The 18,566-nt window shown below is 41.8% G+C and overlaps 2 protein-coding genes and 1 pseudogene across 3 annotated transcripts; all 3 read left to right on the top strand.

The window, feature by feature from the left end:
• Positions 1-1,894: 1,894 nt before the first annotated feature.
• LOC147099588 (ferritin heavy chain, oocyte isoform-like) lies at positions 1,895-4,038 on the top strand (annotated as a pseudogene). Its single transcript, XR_015073942.1, has 4 exons — positions 1,895-2,056; positions 2,675-2,821; positions 3,207-3,317; positions 3,717-4,038. The product of XR_015073942.1 is annotated as a ferritin heavy chain, oocyte isoform-like (transcript).
• Positions 4,039-7,350: 3,312 nt separating this feature from the next.
• Positions 7,351-10,530, top strand: LOC147099589 (ferritin heavy chain, oocyte isoform-like). The gene is made up of 4 exons (XM_085969826.1): positions 7,351-7,533; positions 8,154-8,300; positions 9,698-9,823; positions 10,199-10,530. The coding sequence occupies exons 1-4, from the start codon at positions 7,432-7,434 to the stop codon at positions 10,346-10,348; spliced, it is 525 nt and encodes a 174-aa protein (XP_085825952.1). The 5' UTR covers positions 7,351-7,431; the 3' UTR covers positions 10,349-10,530.
• Positions 10,531-16,137: 5,607 nt separating this feature from the next.
• On the top strand, positions 16,138-18,350 carry LOC147099590 (ferritin heavy chain, oocyte isoform-like). Its single transcript, XM_085969827.1, is given in 5 exon segments — positions 16,138-16,311; positions 16,954-17,070; positions 17,072-17,101; positions 17,498-17,623; positions 18,029-18,350. Coding segments are annotated over 5 exon segments (525 nt in total). The 5' UTR covers positions 16,138-16,209; the 3' UTR covers positions 18,179-18,350.
• Positions 18,351-18,566: the final 216 nt, after the last annotated feature.

The following is an 18,566-nucleotide window of genomic DNA, read 5'->3' on the forward strand; positions in this document are numbered from 1 at the left end:
GGCCTCCGCTGCATTTATACTACAGCAGGGAAACTGGGTTCTACCAACAAACAGTTTAGAAGCTTTTTTTGTGCCATATCGATACAGTATATATATTCTGACCTTTAGCCAAGCTACGAAGGAATAGTGGTTCCTTCATCGTCACTGGGTTAAAACCTGGAGCTCCCTATCTAACCGCTGTTGGGAGAACCTTCACCGCATGGACTGTAGCGGTTCAAGAAGAAGGCTCACCACCACCTTCACAGACAAAGTAGGGACGGGCAATAAATGCCAGCCTTGCTAGCAATGCCCTTATTCCCAGAATGAATGTTATTTAATAATAAGGTAATAGGCAGAGAGTTGGTATAAAAGAGACATTCTTGGGTTGACAAGCAGTGAAATGTGGTGAGTGCCAAAGATTAGAGCTGGAGTCAGTTTTTCACTATACAGATAGATAAGTGACCTGGATTTGGAATGGGGGAACCATATCCCATGTTTGCAGTTGTTGCCAAACTAGGTTGTGAAAGGCGCTATAAAAATGCAAGTTCTTTCTTTCCCTTTTATCCCACTCCTGTTGCCAGACATCCTGCTATTAAACCACTAGCAGATGATCCAGGTTTACCATGAAATCCTGTAAATTAGCCGGATGGTGCATTTCACACTGGCGGTTAAGATCCATAAACTAGACAGGTCGCTCCTCAGATTCACAGGATGTAAACCCTACCCCGTTACAGGTATATACTGGATTATATGGCACGCAGAATGTAATGAGAATCAACCTGTGTCTCAGTGGGTAGCATTCTCGCCTCTGAATCAGAACGCTGTGGGTTCAAGTTCCACTCCAGAGACTTGAGCACAACAATCTAGGCTGACACTCCAATGCCGGTGCTGAGGGAGTGCTGCGCTGTCAGAGGTACCGTCTTTCGGATGAGACATTAAACCGAGGCCCTGTCTGCTCTCTCGGGTGGATGTAAAACATCACGTCACTATTCGAAGAAGAGCAGGGGAGTTATCGCCGCTGTCCTGGCCAATATTTATCCCTCAATCAACATAACAAAAGCAGATGATCTGGTCATTAGCACATTGCTGTTTGTGGGAGCTTACTGTGCAGAATTGGCTGCCGCATTTCCTAAATTACAACAGTGACTACACTTCAAAAGTACTTCATTGGCTGTAAAGCCCTTTGGGACGTCCTGTGGTCATGAAAGGCGCTATAGAAATGCAAGTCTTTCTTTCTTCTTTCTTTCCCAACAACCATCACTCTCTGCAATCATGGGGTAGATTTCTGACAAACTTGGTATAGAATTTCCATCTTCCTTACTCGCTGACAGTGCAGACTCACCCTGGACTACCTGATCTCTGAATATTGCATTAAGTTCACAATCATCTACAATAAACAAACAAATCTCTAATTTTGTCACAAATTTATCTGAATTCCTAAGGTGACTATATTGCAAGTGCAAAGGTATAACTATGTATTTTAAGTTCAGGACATTTTAAACAAAATATTTTTAAAAGAGGTCAATGGACTCGACAACAACAAGATGAGCACTTGAAACGCCATAGCAGACAAGGCTACAGACCAAGTGCTGGAAAATGGGATTAGGATAGACAGGGCTTGATGGCCGGTGCGGACACGACGGGCCGAAGGGCCTCTTGCTGTGCTGTATAACTCTGTGACTATGACTCTATAACAAAAAGGCTGCTCGTAAGTAATCAGCTAAATTTAACTTCAAAGCTCTGATTGGCTGACCCAATGTTCACTTTATTAATTAATGAATGAGTTTGTGGATTTTGTTGAGGCATGGAAGTTATTTGATTGGCTACCAATAACTGTCACTCATCATCTGTTCTGCAAATGAGGGGTTGTCCAAGAGTTTAAAATGTGCTGGTTCTCACATTCACAGTAGTTAGATTGAGTGAGCAAGTCTAGTTGGTGGACTTGCTGAAATCCAGATACACTATAGAAGTTAAGATGGCCTCCCAAGTGCGTCAGAACTATCACAAGGACTGTAAGGATGCTGTCAACAAGCAGATCAACATGGAGCTCTATTCCTCCTATGTTTATCTCTCCATGGTGAGTTATCTATCTACGTTACTCTCTATTTGAATGATGTCTCTATATAATAAACTAGCTAGATGTCTAGTTCCTTCCTAGTTGCATGATCTAAAAGGGATTAAACTTCAAACAGAAGCTGTTTTCTTGTTCTGTATTTGTCATAGATTGAAGAGTATGGGATTTGATTGTAGTGCAAATGTTTCAATTAGTGGCTGCAATTAATCATGTGCTGGTTAGATCTTCTGTTGCAGTGACTTGAGGATGGTGTACTGTTGGTAAAACCTTCCTTGGTGAGCTAAACTTGCAGCATGAAACTGTTGGTTTTGCAGTCATTCCTTTACTAACTTTACATAACAAATGAGTAGAAGTAATTCCACTGACCTCTGGTCTCTAGCTTGGCCTTTATCTCCCTTCCCCCAGTCTTTCCTGCTGATGGAGCATCCTTTTTTGCCAGTTTAGTTGTGCTGTTTCTAATTGAACAGTCAGTCTCTTTTCACATGAACAAACTTTAATAACTAGATGAAAATGATATTTCTTCTAAATAAGGCACTGCACAATAACCAGTCTGCCAAGTGATCATTTTGAATTGCACATGGGTGAAACATTAGCCTGCTCTAACTTCCCTTCTCTCCGCAGTCCTTCTACTTTGACCGGGATGATGTTGCCCTGCGTCACTTTGCCGAGTTCTTCAAGGATCAGTCACATGAGTAACGTGAGCACGCTGAGAAACTGATGCAATTCCAGAATTGGCGTGGGGGGCGTATTGTCCTGGAGGACATCAAGGTATCTTTTCAGAAAAAAGGATGTGCTTCTTTGACTTGAGCTACTTTTGGGGGTGGGAAAGAAAGACAAACCTTGCATTTCAAGCATAAGATAACAATCCAATCTTCCAAGGAGACTTGATACTAGAATCCACTGTTCATTCAATATTTCTGTTTTGAAGTCCCATCTTCCATGAGGAGATTCAGTCTTCATTGATTCACTTGGAGATGGTGGGAGTGGATATTTATTTCAAGGTAATGAGTGATGTGTTCTTGCCTCTCTGTCATCCACTGCCTTGCACAGACTCCATTGCATTGACTGCTTTGGGCAGGAACCCTTGAGGTTGTTGCAGCCTTTAATTGCCCTCATTTGAGGTAGAACATTCTCAAAATTAACTTTTTTCCAGAAACCAGAGCCGGATGAGTGGAGCAATGGTCTGGAGGCGATGCAGAGAGCTCTGCAGATGGAGAAGAATGTCAATCTGCACAAACTCTCCAGTGAGAGGACAGACCCTCCTGTAAGTTTCTGATGTTCCAATTATGAATCTTCAGATGTGTTGGGTGATGGCAGATGCATTTATCTGCCATTTAATGCAACTATTTGAAAGATCTCCATATCCAGTAAGTCTGTTTGTCCATTGCACAGATTTCAGCAAGCCCTTTTTTATGAATGGTCCAGATCATACTGTAGACTTGATCATTAAACTTCTCCTGGGGGCACTCTAGTATCTGAAGGAGTTCTGGAATCCAATTCTAAAGTAATGAATTTGACACCTGTGCTGTAATCTAACCTGGGGCAAAATCCACCAAGTGCACAACTTGTACCAACCACCCAGTCCAGGAGAAGATGTGGAACAATTCCTCAGTTATCCTTGATCTGTTGTCTGTACTGACTGGTTTCTCTTTCCTTTTTCCAGTTGGGTGACTTCCTGGAGATGCACTACTTGGATGAACAAGTGAAGATGATCAAGAAGCTTGGAGATCACATCACCAACTTGAAGTGGTTGGGAGCCCCTGAGAATGGCATGGGAGAGTACCTGTTTAACAAGCACACATTAGGGGAGTGATTCCCTATCCCTCTGCATTCAATTGAATCTCAACATAATTTTGTGGGACCTCCAAACTTCACTCTGAAGTGTGAGTAAGACTTGAGCTGAATGCTGGCATTGGTTGTGGTTCATGATCTGATTTTTCTCCTTCAACTGCTGTTGATGAAAATAAAAGCTATTCAGCATTGGAGTGGTTTGTCTTTCCTTGTACAAATTGAATGGTGGATCTAGTATCTTTGTCACCATGCTTGGAGATATTCACAGCAGCACATCTAGCTGTTTAACTTGTGGCTGAATTCTAACCTACCTTTTTTTCTCCCCATGCCTCATTTGGCCTGACGAGAGGTCTGTGGTTACATCTCCAAATCTGAGAATTGAGGGTCTTTAGTATTTCATAGAATGCAAGATTTCTCGAGCTTCTAATTTGAACATTTGTCTTGGCTGATAACCATGGGAATTCAGATAACTGTATTTGACCAGTGATGATGTTCTGTTAGGTGGGCTCTTGACAACACCATATCATGAATGTGTAGTGTCCTATTCACCCACATTATAGAAACATGCATCACAGAAGGTGGCTATTCAACCCATCCATATGTGTGCTGACTATGCAATTAGTTGCACTTTCACCCGACCGTGTCATTTTTTTTTTTTTTTTTTTCCCCCCCCCCCCCCCCCGGGTCTCAAGTGTATATATCAAATTTCCTTGAGTCACTATTGAATCTATTTCCACCACCCTTACAATCTAGAATGCACTGCTTGCAATAACTTAACTTTTCTACATAATTGTAGGGGAGGGGAAATCTCCAACTGTGTCTGGGTTCCTTGGCAATTATTGTAATTCTGTGTCCTCTAGTTACCAACACACCACTGGAAACCACTCCTTCTTATTTACTCTAAATCAAAATTCCCCCTTGACATTCTCTGCTGTAAGCAGAACAATCCCAGTCTCTCCACATGCCATACCCATGACGTTGGTAAAGCAAGTTTAGGCTAACATTTTCAGGATGCAGGACATTATTGGCTAAAGCGCAAAAGAAATAATAGCACAGCAGAATGTAATAAATGATACTGCTTCCTTCAATATGTGCCAACCTTCTGGAGTAAGAACTGCTCAGCATTCCGAATCAACTTCTTTCTGCCAGGGCAAGGAATAGAAACCAGCTCTTTACACAATGGCCACTGGAAGACTAGATACTGTAATGATATCAGCAAATAGTGATGGTATTTGCCTGTTTGATTATGATGCCTTACCAGCATATTTGCCTGTTTGATTATTTATGCCTGACCAGCAGAGGCCATGTGAAAGAGAGTTTAGTTTTAGTTTTCGCTTTAGATGGATCTCTAAGATGGAGTCTCCTGTAAATGCTGTTAACTGAGTTGAACATACTTTAGATAAAAAGTCATTCTCTTTCATAAATGTGTCGTCATTGAACCCACATACAAATCGGTACAGATACTGCCTATCACCAGTGCACACTGCATTATCTAATAGTCATTTGCAATTTCAAGATTAAGCAAATGTTTCTTTGGGGTTGACTTCCACCCTCTTGGGCAGGGAGTATTGGTAAGAAGGATGTTTGGATAGGTGCGAGTGTGACACACATTCACCAGTGTAAAAAGCTACACATGAATCCTGTATTTAGGATTTGGATCATGACCTTTCTTTGCTGGTTAATTGTACATTTGTTTTAAGGAGTATGTATTCCATTTAACAGCTACTCTACACACTACAATTGGCAGTGATAGTAGGGCATAGGTCAACACCTGACCTTGCTGTTCTCGAAATCAACAGAGATCTTCTGGCCTCAGCTGCATTTCTACTACAGCAGGGAAACTGGGTTCTACCAACAGACACTTTAGAAGCTTTTGCTGTGTGCCATATATATATATTCTGACCTTCAAGCAAACTACGAAGGAATAGTGGTTCCTTTATCGTCACTGGGTTAAAATCCTGGAGCTCCCTATCTATCCGCTGTTGGGAGAACCTTCACCACACGGACTGCAGCGGTTCAAGAAGAAGGCTCACCACCACCTTCACAGACAAATTAGGGATTGGCAATAAATGCCAGTCCTGCTAGCGATGCCCTTATTCCCAGAATTCATTTTATTTAAAAATAAGGTAATAGGCAGAGAGCTGGTATAAAAGAGACATTCTTGTGTTGGCAAGCAGTGAAATGTGGTGTGTGCCAGAGATAAGAGCTTGAGTCAGTTTTTCACTATACAGATAGATAAGTGACCTGGATTTGGAATGAGGGAACCATATCCCAAGTTTGCAGTTGTTGCCAAACTAGACGGTCGCGAAAGGTGCTATATAAATGCAAGTTCTTTCTTTCCCTTTTATCCCACTCCTGTTGCCAGACATCCTGCTATTAAACCACTAGCAGATGATCCAGGTTCACCATGAAATCCTGTGAATTAGCCGGATGGTGCATTTCACACTGGTGGTTATGATCCATAAACTAGACTGGTCGCACCTCAGATCCACAGGATGTAAACCCAACCCCGTTACAAATATGTACTGGATTATACGGCACGCAGAACGTAATGAGAATCAACCTGTGTCTCAGTGGGTGGTGAATCAGAACACTGTGGGTTCAAGTCCCACTCCAGAGACTTGAGCACAAAAATCTAGGCTGACACTCCAGTGCAGTGCTGAGGGAGTGTTGCACTGTCAGAGGTGCCGTCTTTCAGATGAGACATTAAACCGAGGCCCTGTCTGCTCTCTCAGGTGGATGTAAAGATCCCATTGCACTATTTCGAAGAAGAGCAGGGGAGTTATCTCCGGTGTCCTGGGGCCAATATTTATCACTCAATCAACATATCAAAATCAGGTGATCTGGTCATTAGCACATTGCTGTTTGTGGGAGCTTGCTGTGTGCAACTGGCTGCCGCATTTCCTAAATTACAACAGTGACTACACGTCAAAAGTACTTCATTGGCTGTAAATCCCTTTGGGATGTCCTGTGGTCATGAAAGGCGCTATACAAATGCAAGTCTTTCTTTCTTCTATCTCTCTCAACAACCATCACCCTCTGCACACATGGGGTAGATTTGTGACAAACTTGGGATAGAATTTCCATCCTTACTCGCTAATAATGCAGACTCACCCTGGACGACCTGATCTCTGAATATGGCATTAAGTTCACAATCATCTACAATAAACAAACAAATCTCTAATTTTGTCACAAATTCATCTGAATTCCTCAGGTGACTGTATTGCAAGTACAAAGGTATAACTATGTTTCTTAAACTCCAGACATTTTAAACAAAATATTTTTAAGGGAGGTCAAAGGACTCTACAACGAGGTTGCTAGTAATTAATCAGCAAAACTTACCTTCAAAGCTCTGATTGGCTCACCCAATACTCACTATATTAATGAATGAATGAGGTTGTGGATTTTGTTGAGGCTTGGAAGTTATCTGATTGGCTACCAATAACTGTCACTCATTATCTGTTATGTAAATGGTGGGTTGTCCATGTGTTTAAAATGTGCAGGTTCTCAATTTCACAGCAGTTAGACTGAGTGAGCAAGTTTAGTTGGTGGACTTGCTGAAATCCAGACACACTATAGAAATTAAGATGGCCTCCCAAGTGCGTCAGAACTACCACAAGGACTGTGAGGATGCTGTCAACAAGCAGATCAACATGGAGCTCTATTCCTCCTATGTTTATCTCTCTATTGTGAGCTATCTATCTACTTTACTCTCTATTTGAATGACTTCTACATAGTAAAGTTAGATATCTAGTTGTTTCTTAGTTGCATGACTTAAAAGAGCTTAAACTTCAAATGGGAGCTGTGTTCTCGTCTTGAGTTGATCACAGGTTGACTAGTATGGATTTGACTAGTGCAAATATTTCAATTATTAAGTGACTGCAATTAATCATATGCTGGTTAGGCCTTCATGCCTTCTGTTGAAGTGACTTGAGGATGGTGTACTGTTGGTAAAACCTTCCTTAATGACATGATTTGAGTAGGAAATTGTTGGATTTCCAGTCCTTCCTTTACTAATTTTCCACAAGAAATGAGTAGAAGTAGTTCCACTGACCTCTGGTCTCCAGCTTGGTCTTTATTTCTACCTCCCCATCCCCAATCTTTCCTGCTGATAGATCCTCCTATTAGCTAGTTTAGTTGTGCTGCTTCTAATGTGAAGAGACTGATTGTTTGTTTGTTCATTGAACAATGAGATGAAATTGCATTTCTTTCAAACAAGCTATTGCACAATAACCAGTCTGCCAAGAAATAATTTTGAATTGCACATGGGTGAAACTTTAGCCTGGCTTAACTTCCTTTCTCTCTGCAGTCCTATTACTTTGACCGGGATGATGTTGCCCTGCGTCACTTTGCCGAGTTCTTCAAGGAGCAGTCACACGAGGAACGTGAGCACGCGGAGAAACTGATGAAATTCCAGAATCGGCGAGGGGGGCGTATTGTTCTGGAGGACATCAAGGTATCCTTTCAGAAAAAGGAGGAGCGTCTTTGACTGGTGAACTACTTTTCGGATTTGGGTGGGAAATGGAGAAGGATAGTGAAAGAAAAACCATACATTACATAGAAACATAGAAACATAGAAGATAGGAGCAGTAGGCCATTCAGCCCTTCGAGCCTGCTCCGCCATTCAATGTGATCATGGCTGATCATCTAATTTCAGTACCCTGTCCCTGCTTTCTTCCCATACCCCTAGATCCCTTTAGCCTTAGATATATCCAACTCCTTCTTGAATATATTTACTGAATTGGCTTCTACTGCCTTCTATGGTAGAGAATTCCACAGGTTCACCACTCTCTGGGTGAAGAAATTCCTCCTCATTTCTGTCCTAAATGGCCTACCCCTTATCCTTCGACTGTGACCCCTGGTTCTGGACTCCCCGACCATCCGGAACATCATTCCTGCATCTAGTCTGTCCAGTCCTGTCAGAATTTTATAAGTTTCAATGAGATCCCCCTCATTCTTCTTAACTCCAGCGAGTACAAGCCCAATCGACCCATTCTCTCCTCATGCGTCATTCCTGCCATCCCAGGTATCAGCCTGGTGAATCTTCTTTGAACTCCTTCCATGGCAAGAATATCTTTCCTCAAGTACGGTGACCAAAACTGCACACCATACTCAAGGTGTGGTCTCAGCAAGGCCCTGTACAGCTGCAGCAAGACATCCTTGTTCCTGTACTTAAACCCTCTCGCTACGAAGGCCAACATACCATTTGCCGCCTTAACCGCCTGCTGCACCTGCATGCTTACCTTCAGCGACTGGTGCACAAGGACACCCAGGTCTCGTTGCACTTCTCCTTCTCTTAATCTATTGCCATTCAGATAATAATCTGCCTTCCTGTTTTTGCCACCAAAGTGGATAACCTCACATTTATCCACGTTATATTGCATCTGCCATGCTTTTGCCCAATCACTCAACCTGTCCAAATCATCCTGGAGTTTCTCGGCATCCTCCTCCCAGCACACACGCCCACCCAGCTTTGTGTCGTCTGCAAATTTGGAGATATTACATCTAGTTCCCTTGTCTAGATTATTAATATATATTGTGATAGCTTAAGACAACCATCCAATCTTCCCAGGAGACTTCATACTAGAATCCACTGTTCATTCAATATTTCTGCTGAAGTCCCATCTTCCATAATGAGATTTAAGTCTTCATTGATTCACCTGCAGATGGTGGGAGGTGGTATTCATTTCAAGGTAATGAGTGATGTGCTGTTGCGTCTCCCTGTGTCATTCACTGCCTTGCCCAGGCTCCATTGTATTGAATGCCTTGGGCAGGAACCCTTGAGGTTGCTGCAGCCTTTAATTTCCTTCATTTTGAGGTTGAACTTTTCTCAAAAGTAACTTTTTTTTCCAGAAACCAGAGCAGGATGAGTGGAGCAATGGTCTGGAGGCGATGCAGAGAGCTCTGCAGATGGAGAAGAATGTCAACCAGAGTCTGCTGGATCTGCACAAACTCTCCTCTGGGAGCACTGACCCTCATGTAAGTTTCTAATGTTCCAACTATGAATATTCAGATGTGTTGAGGGTGATGGTTGAAATTGGAAAGATCTCCATATGCAGTAAGGCTGTTTGTCCATTGCAGAGATTTCAACAAGCCCTTTTTTATGAATGGTCCAGATCATACTGTAGACTTGATCATTAAACTTCTCCTGGGGGCACTCTAGTATCTGAAGCAGTTGTTGAATTCAATTCTAAAGTATTGAATTTGACACTTGTGCAGTAATCTAACCTGAGGCATAATCCACCAAATGCTCTACTTGTACCAACCATCCAATCCAGGAGAAGATGTGGAGCAATTCCTCAGTGTTATCCTTGATCTGTTGTCTGTACTCATTGGGATCTTTCCTTTTTCCAGTTGTGTGACTTCCTGGAGACCCACTACTTGGATGAGCAAGTGAAGATGATCAAGAAGCTTGGAGATCACATCACCAACTTGAAGAGACTGGGAGCCTCTATGAATGGCATGGGAGAGTACCTGTTTGACAAGCTCACATTAGGGGAATGATTCCCTATCCTTCAGCATTCAATTAATCTCAACATAATGGTGAGGGACCACCATCTTCAATATGAAGTGTGACTAAGACTTGAGGTGAACGATGGCTCTGGATGTGGTTCATTCTTGAGCTGATTTTTTTTTTTTCCCCCCTCCAAGTGCTGTCAAGGAAAATAAAAGCTATTAGCATTGAAGTGGTTTGTCTTTCCTTTTTGTAAATTGAGTAGTGGATCTGGTGTCTGACACCCAGCTTGTGATATCCTCAGCAGCAGATAACCGAGCTGTTTAACTTGTGCAGGAACTTAAGCTGCATTTTTCCCCCCTGCCTCACTTGGCCTGGCTAGATGCTTGTGGTTACATCTCCAAATTGGAGACTTGAGGGTCTTTTGTATTTCACAAAATGCAAGATTTCTCAAGCTTCCCCTTAGAACAATCTCTTGGCTGACAACCATGGGAATTCAGGTACCTGTTCTTGACCAGTGATGTTGCTATGTTAGGTGGGCATTTGACAACACCGTGTCCTGAATGTGTAGCATCCTTTTCACCCACATTTATAGAAACATGCATCACAGAAGGAGGCCATTCACCCTAGCATAGCTGTGCTGGCGAATGAATTAGTCCCACTCTCCTGCTCTTCCCCATAGCATATCGTTTTTCCCCTGTTTCAAGTATATATCTAATTCCCTTAAGAGTCACTACTGAATCTACTACCCCCACCCTGGCAAGCTCTGCATTCTAGCTTCTAATAACTCACTTTTATATAATTTAGGGGGAATAATCTGTTTGTGCTCTTGGTCCTTGGCAGTTATTGTAAATCTGTGTTCTCTGGTTACCAATCCCCCAGTGGATACCACTTCTCCTTAGTTATTCTAAATCACAATTTCATATAATTTGGAAAATCCCTTGACATTCTCTGCTTGAAGAATAAACCCCGCATCTCCATTCTCTCCCCATACCATACACTACCCATGAGGTTGGTAAAGCAATTTTTGGCTAAATTTTTTAGGATGCAGGACATTGATGGTTAAAGCATAAAAGAAATAATAACACAGCAGAATGTAATAAATAACAACCAAGACATTGCTTACTTCAGTATGTCAACCTTCTTGGCTAAGAATTGCTTAGCATTCTGACTCAACTTGTATCTGCCAGGGCAAGGAATAGAAACCAGCTCTTTACACAGTGGCCACTGAATGATTCGACACTTTCTGTAGGCAGTACACACTGCAATAACAAATAGTCTTTTGCAATTTCAGGTTTGAGCAAACTTTTCTTTGGGGTTGGCTTCCACCCCCTTGAGCAGGGAGTATTGGTAAGAAGGGTGTTTGGATACATGCTAGTGGGATACGGATTCACCAGTGTAAAAAGCTACGCATGAATCCTGTATTTAGGATTTGGATCATGACCTTTCTCTTATGTTCATTAATAAATAGACATTCTTATTATGAACATAGCTAGCTTTTGCTAGACACTTTTATTGAGCACATGTGGACTAGGTACAGTATCTGTAGAGGCTTCCATCTTGACTGCTGCCTTGTGGGTAGCCTAGTGCCTCATGGGTAATGTAGTCTTAATATACATACAGCTGGGTAGTGTAGTCTTATATATATACAGCTCTACGGCTCCACCTACTGTCCATATAGAATGACATGTTATTGATCATTACATCCCCTTTCTTTGAGGTTTAACAAAATCAATATCAATCAACTTTCAAGAAAACAATAAAGATAATATCAGTAACACTTTAGTGCTCTATAAACATAAACATTTTCAAAACAGTCAACATATTTTCAAAGCTTTACATTGTACTCAAAGATTAAGTCTATCAGGCTTTTTTACTTCACGTGTGGATCTTCTCAACACGGGTAAGTCTGATGTGTCTTCATGAGATTGTTCTGGCGGTGAATGACAAGATGCAGTTGCGGCATTGTCATCAATCTGCTCTTGTATAGATCGAGGTCTCCTTGCGATCTTTGCTTGGAGAGGGTTTCAGTGTTTCCTTCACTCTTCATGCCATAACTCTCAATGTAGTCAATGCACTCTCGAAAAACTGCTGGCAGCTGGATCCCATCATACAGCATAGTCCTCTCAGCAGCCTCGACTAATGGAACACGAAAGATTGGCCTGAGGGAAGAAGGAGTATCCACCGGAACTGCTTCCTGCTCTGGTGCAGGCTTCTTCTTTTTATTTTTCTCTTTCCACTGCTTAACAACATCTGCTGCGGTTATATCTTTGGACTTTTTCTCCTTGTGTTTTTCCTCTTTGTGCTTTTCTTCCTTTGGCTTCTCTTTGACCTTAAAGTTTTTTTCTTTCTTCTTGGAGAAACTAGGCTTTTTGAAGACATGGATACCCTTTGGCCTTTTCATCCTTGATGGGCTCTCTGCTTCATCACCTGAGTCATCTGGTCTGCTTATGGCACAGTTTATACTGTAGACTCTCGACCAGTTCTAAGTCTTCACAAGCTTTGTCACCTAGTATCGAATCAAGTCTTTCAGCCACAACAGAAAACATGAGATGATGCACTTTGTCTTTGACTGTCACTTTAAGTCTGCATACACCTAAGCTATCTATTTTCTGTCCATTATAGCTCTTCAGTAGTACTGACTTTTTCTGTATTTTGGGCTTTTCTTTCATATTTTTTATGTCACTCATACTGATTAAGTTTGCTTTTGCCCCAGTGTCTAGTTTCAAGGTAACTAATGCTCCATTTACCTGCAGTGGGATCATCCATTTGTCCTCTTTTACTACATTAACTTTATGTTCAGCATTGTCCATTTCTGAGGGCTGCACATTTTCTGTATCCTTTTTGATATTGTCACATGACACCATTCGTACAAAAAATGTCTCACTTAAATCAGTGTCCTCAATTACATTAACTCGTTGCCCTTCCTTAGTTTGTACTTTTGAAAAGCATTGTTTGGCAAAGTGATTCTTTCCATGACATTTTGTGCATATTTTTCCAAACGCTGGGCATTGTTTTAACTGGTGTTTGTAACCACAGCGTTTACAATTAAAAATGTCATCCTCCGATTGCTTTTCATTTCTGTTCTGCCCATGTTTCTTCCCCTTGTAGGACACAGCACCGACAGCAGCATTATCACTCATTACAGTCGCATCATTATTGATTTCACTGAAAGTCTTCGCGTGCTTTTGAGCTAGCTCGCTGGCTTGGCATATTTTCACCGCATTTTTCAAATTTAGTTCGGTTTCTCTCAACAACGTTCCCTGACTTTTTTATCATGCATACCAAACACAATCTGGTCACGAATCATGGATGCTTTGAGCTCAGAGAAATTACATGTCTGTGCTTTCAGTTTCAGATCAGTTATAAAGCTATCAAAAGTCTCATTTTGCTTCTGTGTCCTTGAACAGAACATGTATCTTTCATAGGTCTCATTCTTTTTGGGAGAGCAATGTGCATCAAATTTTTTTAGCACATCTTCTAATTTTTCTCTGTTCTCCTCTGGATTAAATACAAATGTATTAAATACCTCTATCGCCTGTGGGCCTGCAACCGTAAGCAGCAACGCTATCTTCCTTGTGTCTGGCTTCGTACCGAATCCGATGGCTGCAATGTAGAGTTCGAATTGTTGTTTAAGAGTCTGCCAATTGTAGTCGATGTTTCCTGTGAGTTTCAAATGCTCTGGTGGCTTCAAATTCTCCATGTCGCTTTTCACAATTTTCAGCAGATCTTCACCATCCTGGTACCATCTTATGTTCATTAATAAATAGACATTCTTATTATGAACACAGCTAGCTTTTGCTAGACACTTTTATTGAGCACATGTGGACTAGGTACAGTATCTGTAGAGGCTTCCATCTTGACTGCTGCCTTGTGGGTAGCCTAGTGCCTCATGGGTAATGTAGTCTTAATATACATACAGCTGGGTAGTGTAGTCTTATACATACAGCTATATATACAGCTCTACGGCTCCACCTAGTGTCCACTATAGAATGACATGTTATTGATCATTACACTTTCTTTGCTGGTTAATTGTACATTTGTTTTAAGGAGTATTTATTCCATTTAACTGCTACTCTACACACTACACTTGGCAGAGAGTAGGGTACAGGTCAAAACCTGACCTTGCTGTTCTCAAAGTCGGCCAATCTTTTGGCCTCAGCTGCATTAATACTACAGCAGGGAAATTGTGTTCTACCAATAGACATTTTAGAAGCTATTTTTTTGTGCCATTTATATATATATATTCTGTCGCTTCAGGCATACTACGAATGATTAGTGGTTCCTTCATCGTCACTGGGTTAAAGTCCTGGAGCTCCCTATCTAACCGATGTTGGGAAAATCTTCACCACACGGACTGCAGCGGTTCAAGAAGAAGGCTCAACAGAACCTTCAAGGAAAAATTGGGATGGGCAATAAATGTCAGCCTTGCTAGCGATGCTTATATTTCCAGAATGAATTTTATTTTAAAATAAGGTAATAGGCAGAGAATTGGTATAAAAGAGACATTCTTGGGTTGGGAAGCAGTGAAATGTGGTGAGTGCCAGAGATTAGAGCTGGAGTCAGTTTTTCACTATACAGATAGATAAGTGACCTGGATTTGGAATGGGGGAACCATATCCCAAGTTTGCAGTTGTTATCAAACGAGAAGGTCATGAAAGGCGCTATATAAATGCAAGGTCTTTCTTTCCCTTTTATCCCACTCCTGTTGCCAGACATCCAGCTATTAAACCACTAGCAGATGATCCAGGTTCACCATGAAATCCTGTGAATTAGCCGGATGGTGCATTTCACACTGGCGGTTAAGATCCATAAACTAGACTGGTCGCTCCTCAGATTCACAGGATGTAAACCCTACCCCGTTACAAATATATACTGGATTATACAGCACACAGGATGTAATGAGAATCAACCTGTGTCTCAGTGGGTAGCACGCTCGACTCTGAATCAGAACGCTGTGCGTTCAAGTTCCACTCCGGAGACTTAAGCTCCAGTTCAATGCTGAGGGAGTGCTGCATTGTCAGAGGTGCCGTCTTTCGGATGAGACATTAAACCGAGGCCCTGTCTGCTCTCTCATGTGGATGTAAAGATCCCATTGCACTATTTTGATGAAGAGCAGGGGAGTTATCTCCGGTGTCCTGGGCCAATATTTATCCCTCAATCAACGAAACAAAATCAGATGATCTGGTCATTAGCACATTGCTGTTTGTGGGAGCTTGCTGTGCGCAATTGGCTGCCGCGTTTCCTACATCACAACAGTGACTACACGTCAAAAGTACTTCATTGGCTGTAAATCGCTTTGGGACGTCCTGAGGTCATGAAAGGCGCTATAAAAATGCAAGTCTTTCTTTCTTCTATCTCTCTCAACAACCATCACCCTCTGCACACATGGGGTCGATTTTCCATCTTCCTTACTCGCTGACAGTGCAGACCCACCCTGGACCACCTGACCTCTGGATATTGCATTAAGTTCACAACCATCTACAACAAACAAACAAATCTCTAATTTTGCCACAAATTCATCTGAATTCCTAAGGTGACTGTATTGCAAGTACAAAGGTATAACTATGTATTTAAGTTCACGACATTTTAAACAAAACATTTGTAAGAGAGGTCAAAGGACTCTACAATAATGAGGTTGCTAGTTAGTAATCAGTAAAACTTACTTTGAAAGCTCTGATTGGCTCACCCAATACTCACTTCATTAATTAATTAATGAGTTTGTGGATTTTGTTGAGGCATGGAAGTGATCTGATTGGCTACCAATAACTGTCACTCATCATCTGTTATGCAAATAAGGGGTTGTCCAAGTGTTTAAAATGTGCTGGTTCTCACTTTCACAGTCACTAGATTGAGTGAGCAAGGCTAGTTGGTGGACTTGCTGAAATCCAGACACATTATAGAAATTAAGATGGCCTCCCAAGTGCGTCAGAACTACCACAAGGACTGTGAGGATGCTGTCAACAAGCAGATCAACATGGAGCTCTATTCCTCCTATGTTTATCTCTCCATGGTAAGCTATCTATCTACTTTACTCTATTTGAATGACTTCTATGTAATAAACTAGTTAGATATCTAGTTGTTTTAGTTGCATGACCTGAAGGGACTTAAACTTCAAATGGGAGCTGTTTTTTCTCATCTTGATTTGGTCACAGGTTGAAGAGTATGGATTTGATTGTAGTGCAAATGTTTCAATTAAGTGACTGCAATTAATCATGTGCTGGTTCAGCCTTCTGTCCTTCCGTTGAAGTGACTTGAGGATGGTGTACTATTGGTATGACCTTCCTTAGTGACCTGCTCTTGCAGCAGGAAACTGTTGGATTTCCAGTCATTCCTTTACTAACTTTCCATATGGAATGAGTCGAAGTAATTCCACTTACGTCTGGTCTCCAGCTTGGCCTTTATTTCTATCTCCCCACCCCCAATCTTTCCTACTGATCGAGACTCCTATTAGCTAGTTTAGTTGTGCTGTTTATAATATGAAGAGACCGACTGTTCAATGAACCAACATTAATAGCTACTTGAAAATGATGATTCTTTTAAATAAGGCATTGCACAATAACCAATCTGCCAAGAAATAATTTTGAAATACATGTGGGTGAATTTTTAGTCTGGTCTAACTTTTTTTTTTTTTTTTTTTTTTTTTCCTTCGCAGTCCTATTACTTTGACCGGGATGATGTTGCCCTGCGTCACTTTGCCCAGTTCTTCAAGGAGCAGTCACATGAGGAACGTGAGCATGCGGAGAAACTGATGAAATTCCAGAATCGGCGTTGGGGGGTGTATTGTCCTGGAGGACATCAAGGTATCCTTGCAGAAAAAGGATGAGCTTCTTTGACTTGTGAACTACTTTTGGGATTGGGCTGGGGGTGGGAGGGGGGGTGAGAGAAACAGAAAATTCTTACATTTCAAGCTTAGGACAGCAATCCAATCTTCCCAGGAGATTTGATCCTACAATCCACTGTTCATTCAATATTTCTGTTTTGAAGTCTCATCTTCCATAATGAGATTAAATCTTCATTGATATGGTGGGAGGTGGAGTTCATTTCAAGGTAATGAATGTGCTGATGTCTCTCTCCATGTCATCCACTGCCTTGCCCAGACTCCATTGCATTGACTGCCTTGGGCAGGCAGCCTTTAACTTCCTTCATTGAGGTAGAACTTTTCTCAAAAGTAACTTCTGTTTTTTTTTTTTCCCCAGAAACCAGAGCGGGATGAATGGAGCAATGGTCTGGAGGCGATGCTGAGAGCTTTGCAGCTGGAGAAGAATGTCAACCAGAGTCTGCTGGATCTACACAAACACTCCACTGAGAGGACTGACCCTCATGTAAGTTTTTAATGTTCCAACAATGAATCTTCAGATGTGTTGAGGGTGATGGCTGAGGCATTATCTGCCATTTAATGCAACTATTGAAAAGATCTCCATATCCAGTAAGACTGTTTGTTTGTTTGTCCATTGCAGAGGTTTCAACCAGCCCTTTTTTATGAAGGGTCCAGATCATACTGTAGACTTGATCATTAAACTTCTCCTGGGGCACTATAGTATCTGAAGGAGTTCTGGAATCCAATTCTGAAGTATTGAATTTGACACCAATGCTGTAATCTAACCTGGAGCAAAATCCACCAAGTGCACAACTTGTACCAACCACCCAGTCCAGAAGATGTGGAACAATTCCTCAGTGTTATCCTTTTGATCTGTTGTCTGTACTGACTGGTTTCTCTTTTTTTCCAGTTGTGTGACTTCCTGGAGACCCACTACTTGGATGAGCAAGTGAAGATGATCAAGAAGCTTGGAGATCACATCACTAACTTGCAGAGACTGGGAGCCCCTGAGAATGGCATGGGAGAGTACCTGTTTGACAAGCTCACATTAGGGGAGTGATTCCCTATCCTTCAGCATTCAATTGAATCTCAACATAATGTTGTGGGACTGCCAACTTCAGTATGAAGTGTGACTTAAGACTTGAGCTGAATGCTGGTTTTGGCTATGGTTCATTCTTCATCTGACTTTCTCCTTCAACTGCTGTCAATGAAAATAAAATCTTTTCAGCGTTGATGTGGTTTGTCTTTCCTTGTGTAAATTGAGCAGTGGACGTGGTGTCTGTGACACCAAGCTTGCAATAGCCTCAGCAGCAGATGACCGAGCTGTTTAACTTGTGCAGGAACTTGAGCTGCATTTTTCCCCCTGCCTCACTTGACCTGACCAGATGTCTGTGGTTACATCTCCAAATTGGAGATTTGAGGGTCTTCGTATTTCACAAAATGCAAGA

The sequence above is a fragment of the Somniosus microcephalus genome, chromosome 28, assembly GCF_052327205.1.
Source record: "Somniosus microcephalus isolate GS21.2 chromosome 28, FLI_Smic_1.0, whole genome shotgun sequence".
NCBI classification, from domain to species: Eukaryota; Metazoa; Chordata; class Chondrichthyes; order Squaliformes; family Somniosidae; genus Somniosus; species Somniosus microcephalus.

Coding starts and splice junctions, on each gene's coding strand:
- LOC147099589 (XM_085969826.1), top strand. CDS start 7,432: ATGGCCTCCCAAGTGCGTCAGAACTACCACAAGGACTGTGAGGATGCT. Junction 8,301..9,697: donor TTGTTCTGGAGGACATCAAG/GTATCCTTTCAG, acceptor TTTTTTTTCCAG/AAACCAGAGCAGGATGAGTG. Junction 9,824..10,198: donor CTGGGAGCACTGACCCTCAT/GTAAGTTTCTAA, acceptor TCCTTTTTCCAG/TTGTGTGACTTCCTGGAGAC.